At 45.2% G+C, this 9,114-nt stretch overlaps 1 protein-coding gene and 1 pseudogene across 1 annotated transcript in view; one reads left to right on the forward strand and one right to left on the reverse strand.

The window, feature by feature from the left end:
* The window catches only part of ITGAE (integrin subunit alpha E), a 47,615-nt gene extending 44,252 nt beyond the window's left edge, over window positions 1-3,363 (forward strand). The window contains exons 31-32 of the mRNA XM_065910917.1: window positions 319-393; window positions 3,316-3,363. Coding sequence (XP_065766989.1) covers window positions 319-393; window positions 3,316-3,363 — 123 coding nt within the window. The remainder of the gene's footprint in view (window positions 1-318; window positions 394-3,315) is intronic.
* Window positions 3,364-5,153: 1,790 nt separating this feature from the next.
* Window positions 5,154-5,254, reverse strand: LOC136150402 (U6 spliceosomal RNA; annotated as a pseudogene).
* Between the last annotated feature and the right edge of the window lie 3,860 nt (window positions 5,255-9,114).

A 9,114-nucleotide genomic window follows, 5' to 3' on the forward strand; every position in this document is an offset into this window, starting at 1 on the left:
GTACTTGAACTCTTTCTTTTACATAAATAGATCCAGTACAGCTGAAACAGTAGTACTTAGCAGAATTAGTTAAATTAAAAAGGTGAAAGTGGGGTAGGGGTTCAGAGGAAGGTGAAAAACCACTTTTGACTGGGGACCGAACACAGAATGCTTGTGGGAAGGCAATATTTAAGATGGGTCTCGAAGGATTGGATCATCTGGGGCGATTCAGAAGAAGCAGAGGAGCACTGGGGATATTTGGCAACGAAAAGATAAATGGTTTTCTAAAGCAGGTGGGTAGCTGAGGCCTGTAATTGGTCTTTCCTCCCTTTGTTTTAGTGTGGCTTTTTTAAAAGAAAATACAGAGAGCTGAACTTGGAGAGCATAAGAAAGGACCAGCTAAAATCAGAGTCTGCTGGAACAAGATAGTTAGGAGCAGCTTCTTCATCCATCCGGAGAGAGTATCAGCCAGTCCTGAAGCTTCTAGAGACCGGGTGTTGTACAGACGACCTTCCCTTTAGGATGACCAAGTGCGGAATCTAACAAGTTGTTCGTGGAGTGTTTTTTAACCATACATTGTCCCCAAAGTGCCTGTGCATTGTGCAGAAAAGAAACCTGGGAAACATTTGGTGGTAAATAAAGTTAAACTGTTTTCTTTACAGAAGTGCCTTTAATATACAAATATGATATACTTTGTGATCCCTGCCCCTCCCCCCCCCCCTGCCGCCCCACCCCAGAGGAGGTTATACAGCATCTCCCAGGCTTCCTTGCCTAAGAGCACTTTTTTCATGCCATTTCTATTAACATCTTTCAAAATTGTCTTCCATGAAGTACATCTTTGTGGGGGACAGTGGTCAGAAGCAGTTCCTAATCTGGCATTTTTATGATCGAAGGATGCAGTCTGTTATTTCAAATTAGGCCACGAAAAAGCACCCCCCAGAACAAAAGTAAAAAGTAGAAAAACAGGGGTTCCCCAAACAGGAACAAGGAGAGGAGACCAGGACTTTGTTCTGCAGTGTCTGCTTAACTTCCTGTGCGGGTCCTCGCTTGGCTTCCTGCTGAGTGACTTGCTCAGGGGACCTTCGTGTCTCAGTGAGAGACATGCTTGTCCACAGGGGGAGGTGGAACCTGGCCTGGGAGTTGGGGGCACCGAGATTCGGGCCTCATTACAGGTTGACTTTGCTCTTAGTATCCTTATTTTATTTATATGCCCCATGCTGTTAAAACTTGACTGCATCTCTCCACTCTCAACCGTGCAGTGGCACAGTCTTTGTTTTCATGGGTGATAAATATCATTGCAAGCAAGCGAAGCAGGAGTATATAATGTAGAAAGCAATCCTGTGATCTCTCTGTGCTCTTTATCTAATTCAAGTGCTTTCATTATTTCTTTTTGTTTGTCTTTGGCCGAGCTGTGAGGCTTATGGGATTGCAGTTCCCCAACCAGGGATTAGATCCTCACAATGAAAGGGCTGAGTCCTAACCACTGGGCTACCAGGGAATTCCCAGGACTCTTTCTTCATAGCTTTTCCATTGACTTCAAAGTCCTGTCTGCACATAATGGTAATTTGGAGTCTTTCTGATATTTATACTTTTTCTCATCCTTATTTCTCTAACTAGGACTTATGGGGGTCTAAGAAGTTACCTCTGTGCCTGACTTTTTAAAAAAATAATTTTTTTTTTTTGGCTGTGCTGAATCTTTGTTGCTGCGTGTGGGCTTTCTCTAGTTGCAGCTAGCAGGGACTGCTCTCTAGTTGTAGTGCTCATGCTTCTTATTGCTTTGGCTTCTCTTGTTGCAGGGCACAGGCCCTCGGGCACGCAGGCTTCAGAGTCGCAGCTCATGGGCTGTAGAGCAGGGGCTCAGTAGTTAGGGCACATGGGTTTAGTTACCCCTTAGCATGTGGGATCTTTCTGGACCAGGGATTGAACCAGTGTCCTTTGCATTACAAGACAGATTCTTAACCACTGAGGTCCTGACATAACTTTTATATGTACTGGGAAGCCAAAAATCTGTATGACTCACTTTATTGTGATATTTGCTTTGTCATGATATCTGGAACCAAACTTGCACTGTCTCTGAGATATGCCTTTGAAGGAAAAGAAAGAAGTAAATTTGCTTAGATATTTCTCTGTTGTGTGTCCAGGTTTTCATTATTACAGGTAACTTGTAGTCTCTGCTTTTATACTTGTTCGTTGCAAATAAGATCTCACTGTGATTATAACAGTCAAGTCTTAGTTTGACTGCCTATAAGCTATTGACTGACTGGGCTATGATTGGATTAGACCAATGTCCTGGTCAGGAGACTTCATAAGGGATCAGTCCGTGAGGAGGAGGAGACTGAAATGGAGACACGGTTGCATTGTATAAATTCCTGAGCTGTGACTTGGGCTGCAACCTTGTCTTTCTTCCAAAAGATGCCTGTCAAGTGCCAAACCTTTCCCATTTCCTGTTCACCCTCTGCCTGAGAGCAGGACATGCCAGAGCTTACACAGATCCAAGGACAGTGGGTCATGCCACAGGGCCACTGTCCTGGCCAGAAAAGGACTGAGAAGGGGCCAGCTGGACACTAGCATGGGAGAGGTGCCCCTCCAGTTTCTGTTTTCATTTCCCCGATACAGGCCTGTGAGTGCTCATTCAGATAACCTTGTTCTCTTACGATAACATCTGAACTTTGAATTTGATCGTTGGAGGGATGAAATAAGCAAATGTGAAAAAGTGAAAGTGAAAGTCGCTCAGTCGTGTCTGACTCTTTGCAACCCCACAGACTATACAGTCCATGGAATTCTCCAGGCTAGAATACTGGAGCGGGTAGCTTTTCCCATCTCCTGGGGATCTTCCCAACTCAGGGATCAATCTGTAATAAATTGGTCAAACTTTTTAGGCCCAGTTAGATTTTTATTCCATTCAGCCAAGCCCAGTAGTCTAAAATGATTTGCGCTAGTGTGTTATTTCATGCATTTTCTCTAATATCCATACAAGCAGGGATATTTGGTTAAAGATCAGGGTTTAGGTATTTTGGGGTCTCCTAGCCCCAATTATTGGGTTTCCCTGGTGGCTCAGAGGGTAAAGCATCTGCCTGCAATGTGGGAGACGCGGGTTCGATCCCTGTGTTGGAAAGATCCCCTGGAGAAGGAAATGGCAACCTACTCCAGTATTCTTGCCTGGAAAATCCCATGGACAGAGCAGCCTGGTAGGCTACAGTCCACGGGGTTGCAAAGAGTCGGACACGACTGAGCGACTTCACTTCACTTCAGCCCTAATTATTACCTTGTAATAGTGCCAGAATTTTACTGTTACTTTAAGAACAGCTCCAGTAAATGGAATCAAGGGACTCTTAGTTACTCCAGGAAGAGCAGTTGTTCAACTCTCAAGGGTTCAGAAGGTAGCTGGATGCACCTAAAGAGACAGCCCAACTCCAGTTGACTTTATTTTGATCAGTGGAAGGACATTTCAAAAACTACATAAGTATCAATATTATTAAATATATATTCATTCTCATAGTAAGATGATCAGAGTGAGAAGTGAAACTTTGCCTTAGTCGTGCCCTCACCCCATCTTGTGCCCCTCCTTAGAGGATGAGGTGAACTGGTCTGGCATGTATCTTTCAGACCATGCTCTGTACTTTTGTAATATTCACATGTACATATATACAGGAACATAGGTTTTTGGGGTTTGTGTGTGTTTTACAAACAAATAGGATCATAGCTTCTACTAATTGTGCTTATTTGTGACCATTTTCAAGGGTCCAGCGTCAGAGATAAAACACTGATGCTGGCTGCAGGGTTTCGGGGGGCTAATAAGAGGCAGTACCTTGGGTTAACATGTCTTTGGGGAATCAGTAACTTAAATTTGTACAGCTCATTGCAATTTGTAAAGAAGCCCTTTCAGCTTTTTCCAAAAGTGGACTTAAACACATTTTGGTAATTGCCGCACAATGCCAAATAGCTTTCTGGAAGGACTGAACCATACTACCTGGTTAATAGGCAGCATGAACATACTTGAGATCTCTGTTTCACTACACTGTTTAATGGGTATATAATCGTGGCTTTCCTTTCCTTTTTTTAAAAATTTTGGCAAGATCATCTATTTTGCCATAAAATGAGATGACCTTCCCCCCTGCTCCCTGCGTTTATGCTCTACTTTTTCTCTCTTGTCCAGTTAAAAGGTAGCCCTGGTGTTTCCTCATTAGCTCTGTCTGAATTGCATTGCCTTGTGGGATAGAAGAGGTGCATTTTTTCCTCTAGATTTCAAAGCCTCTGGGCAAGTACAGGTGATCCGACTTAGAATCTGAGAGCAGTATGCTCTCCAGAATGGGGGAACTGAGTTTCATAGATCCGTTCGTGGGCATGAGGAAGACATAGTATCACTGGAGGTCTGTCTAAAGGAAGAGCTCTTCCCATTTATTAATACCACAGAGAAGACAGGACCACTGTGCCAGCCTCCAGGAAAGCCAGCTGGAAGCTCTGCTCCCTGTCCCTCCACCCCAGGAGAGGAGTCTAGGTCTGGCTGGTCCACTCCTGGGACCCTATAACCTGCTGCAGTACTGAGTTGTGGGGGTCCTGAAGGTGAACTCTCTGGGGAGGCCTCTTCTGTCCCAGGCCTGGAGAGGGGGCCTGGGCCAGCCCTGCCCAGAGTGCTGGCGGATGTTCTGAGCTCTTGGCCTTGGGTTCCTGAGTCTGACTAGTGTTCTATTCTGCAGTAATTTTTCCTCTCTCTAGAACTAAGGTCTGAGATTAAAGTTGGACTGCTGGAGGGGGAGAAAACACCACTGGCCCACTTTGGTTCTGCAAACCTTTTAGATTTCCTAGACTAGGAAAGGCTACCAGTCTTAACTCCTGGGTTCTGTACTGGGGCTTGGGGTCCTTTGCCTCTGAGATGAAGAACTCACTGTATTGTAGCAAGGTAAAGACACTCAGACCTCTAGGTCAGGGGTTTCTGCCTTTTTTGTGTGTCACAGACTCCTTTGGCGATCTGGTGAACCCTAGGGACGCCTCGGATTATTTCCCAACCTTTTACTGTGAAAAATTCTCAAACCTACAGAAGAAATTTTACACCGAACACCTGGCTTGTTCATTAACATCTTATTATGCCTGCTTTATCACATATTTTTCCAGCTATCAATCCACCAGCTTGTTTTTTTATTCTATTTTTAATTTTTCTTTCTTTTTTTTAAAAAAAAAACGTGGAGTGCTTTACAAATATGTGTGTTTTCTTGTGCACGGGTCATGTTAATCTCTGTATCATCCAATTTTAGTAAATGTGCTCCTGAAGCAGCACAGCTTGTTTTTAAATATATAACAGTTTATAAAGAACCAGTTATATTGAAACACAGTGATCAAAATATTTAAAAAATTTTGTATCTCCATACATGTGTTCTTGATTAATGCATTAAATGCATTAAAGCAACAGGTCTGATAACTGTGCTACTTTTGAAGTAGTGATGAGCTTAAAATGTTTTTTAAGGCATACTATAATGTGATTGGAAAATATATAATTTCTTTTAATATTAAGATACAGGTACTGCCAAAAAACAAAAAAAGATACAGGTACTACCAACACTCCTGTGGTTTGTTGTCTGCATTTGTAAATGAAGGAAATGTTAGATTTCAGATGAACAGTAGTAAAAAATAAATGTGGAACACTATCCACCCAGCTTCACAGGCCTCCTCTGTATATTCTGGTCCACTTAATAAGAACATCTGTTCTACCCCAGACTCTGTACTTTGACAGCTCATCTCACAGTCACTCCAGGCCCCATTAGCTGTTTCATGGAGGAGGAAACAACTTGCCTGAGGCCTTAAAACTAGTTTAAGGAAGAACCTCCAGATCTAATGTTTTTTCACAAAAGCTTCATTACAGATGGGCAAGGCATATGTTGGCGGAGTGGAGGTTTATAGGCTTTGCTGGGGAAGAGGCACAGGTGGATTTCAGCTCTTCAAGTTCCCAGGCTGCAGGCGGGATGCTGAATGTGCTGATGCTCTGGTCCTGGGAATCAGCTTTTCCGGCAAGCTCTCTGAGTGATCTCTGATGTAAGAGCCACACCCTGTGAGACACTAGTTAGATCAGAGTTTGTTCATCTGATTACACTTTGTCAAAGGGTAGCACAAACTTGGAGTCTTGATGACTAAGAAGTTGCTTCAGGAGACAAATTTAACATAATGCTCTAGCAGAATGATCTCTGTTGAAATCTTCAAGAATATACGCTCAAAATAAAGGCTTAGTCACTGTACTCTTGACACTTCAAATGTACAGGCTAATGGGTAGAGGCAGGATGATCAGGAATCAACCTTCCTGAGCAGAGGCCCTCTCTCCCTCCCCCACCCTCCCACTTCTCTCCCGGATGATCATCTATCTCATTATAGGCAGGTGGGGCAGAAGTGGTAAAGCCTTTCCTGCCCTCATAGCCCTACAGGACAGATGAGATGGCACTCAACTCTAACTCCTGGAAGAATAAATCCTGTCTTTTGGGAATTCAGAGAAAGAGAAGGATCCAGGAAGCCTTTGTGAAGGAGACGGACGCCTGTAATCAGAACCTTGAAGCCACGGGGTGCTGAGGAGAGACTGGCCTGAGCAAAGGCCCGGGGGTTGGAAAGTGCAGGATGTGATGAAACTCTCAGTCAACCCCCCTGAAGCTAGTGTGCTTAACGGGCTTGTCAGGCCAGAAAGGCAGGCGGGAACAGGGACTGCAATAAAGAGGAAGAGCCTAGGAAGGATTGAGTGCAGGAGCTGCGGAAGCCACACCCACTCTCAGGGTTCACAGGAGGATGTCCCACTTGCTGTGGGTTCATCACTACAGTCCTGGGAACTCAGGGCGAGAGAGGAGGGGATAGACCAGGGTGACTGCATGCAGGTTGTGGGGAAACCCCTGCAGGGAGCAGGAGCAGCAGCGAGATCAGCTTTCTCTACCATGTACCATGTTTGAGCTGGCGTTACTTAGAAAGTTTGGTTGACTTGAGTTTGAACCTTTGTCCTTTTCAATACCAAGTGGACCGGCATTTGACAGTTTATTCTTTTTTTTTTTCCAGTTTATTAAGTGCCACCTCAGTGGAGTTTTTCCCCAGGTCACATTCTGAGAACTGAGTAATGAGGAATAACCCATTAATTACGACAGGGAACCAGGCTGCTGATGGACTCGGAAATGCTTCCCACAGAGACGGGCTTCCTTCTTCCTGCTGACTCTTTGAAGCAACATGAATAATATATCTGCTGTTTCTTAAATGGACCACTAATGTCTATTAATGGAATGTGTTTGTCACAACAGGACTGTCCAGAGCAAAGGAAGAATTAAAGGATAAACTGCTTTGTGAAACCCTTGCCATGCCGCCATGCCTTTCCCACTCTTGTCCCTTCCAGGTCATCCAGCATCCTTTGGGTTCTGAAGCAAGGGCTCTCCTTGCCTTGCGATGACTTCCTTTTGTGTCCTGAGACAGATTGAGATCTCCTGTCTCAACCCTTGGCTTGAGCCCTCCTCTCCTCTGGGATGGGAAATGAAACCTTGTTTGTTAGGTATGAGTAACCTCTCCTCCAAAGACCAGATTGTTCTATGCAGTTTGTGTTTCCTCTTGTGCTTCCTTTAATGTTTTGGAGAATACATTGAGTATATTTTACAATTCCCCATCACTTCACTGCAGTTACCTTAAATCATCCGAGACAGCCTTACGAACCAGGTGAGACTGGTCAGTCCCTTCACGGCCAGTTCCTTTCTTTCAGGTGGACGGCACTCGTTACAATGAAGCTTGATGTGGATGATTTGGGGGGAGGAGAGAGAAAGGGGCCTTGACTATTCACCCTGACCGCTGACTTAACTATTTGCTAAGCTGATAAACATTCAAACAGTAATGGTGGCGAAGATCATTTGAACAGGGTGCCTGGTGAGATGGGTTTAGGTAGAGACTGGAAAAACCATCACTCAAAGACAGCAGGCAGTTTTCATTCAAGTGGCTGAATTCATCTTGGTTTTGGAAGTATCCCTGAACTTGGACTTCTAGTAATGCCAATGAAAAAAGCAAAGACCCCTTCTCCTGCTTGGGGTACAATGGGGATTAGATCTGAACTTGGGGTGGTGAGCCAGCCCCAGCCACAGTGGAGTTAGATTGCAGATACTTGGGTTTGCAGCTCAAGGGAAGTATTTTTCACGTTGTTTTGACCTTGGGCCACAGGAAGAAATGTATTACACGTCATAATGTCATAGGCACACACATACTTCAAACAGAAGTTTCACAAAACTGTCTACCCATACTTCCTTAAACACACTCTGATTTTTTGTGTGTGTGTGTGAATATGCTGGTTGGAACCCAGGAAATTGCTATCATGACCCACTAATGGGTCTGGATTTAGTCTAAGAAGCTGTGAGGGTGCCCACAAGGGACAGTCTGGCCCCAGCTCTGAGAAGAGCCCTTTCCCCTCTGGATGTCCCTCACGTCGTCTCTGAAGCCTCGAGAGAGTTCTGTCAGAAGCTGCAGCCTGGCCTTGGCTGGGCCATGGAGAGATCAGGAGGGGCTGCCCACACTGGAGGGGAAATGAGCAGGTTGTCAGAGAACCTGAGAGCCGTGTGAGGGAGGGCTAAGCAAGAGGCTGGCAGGAGAGGGAGGGAGTACACGATGCGTCCTCAGTCATGTCCGACTCTTCGAGACAACATGGCTCCTCTGTCCATGGGATTCTCCAGGCAAGAATACTGGAGTGGGTTGCCATATCCCTCTCCAGGGGACCTTCCCAGCCCAGGGATCGAACCCATGTCTCCTGCATCTCCCGCAGAGGCAGACGGATTCTTTACCACTGCACCAGCTGAGAGGCCCTGAGGGAGGGAGGGAGGCCTGGTGACAATTCCTAAGCCTTTCTGCCAGGATGATGTCAACTTCCAAAATCCCCAGTCATAATGCAGCAGCTGGAATCCTCTCTGGGTTTGAAAAAATCAGGCCTGAATTCACTCAACAAACATTGACTTATTTTACGACAGGCACAACGTGGGGTGCAGAGATGCCTAAAGGCAAGTCCCTGTCCTCCTGGAACTTATGGCCTTAGAGGGGGACACAGGCATAGGTAAATGAGTGACAGGGCCTCTAAGGGAACACGGAGGAGTAATGGGGTAGAAAGTAGTTGGGGTGGAGGCTGCTTTAGTGAGTGGTAATAAGAACAGG

Source organism: Muntiacus reevesi, chromosome 18 (assembly GCF_963930625.1).
Source record: "Muntiacus reevesi chromosome 18, mMunRee1.1, whole genome shotgun sequence".
In the NCBI taxonomy this organism is placed as follows: domain Eukaryota; kingdom Metazoa; phylum Chordata; class Mammalia; order Artiodactyla; family Cervidae; genus Muntiacus; species Muntiacus reevesi.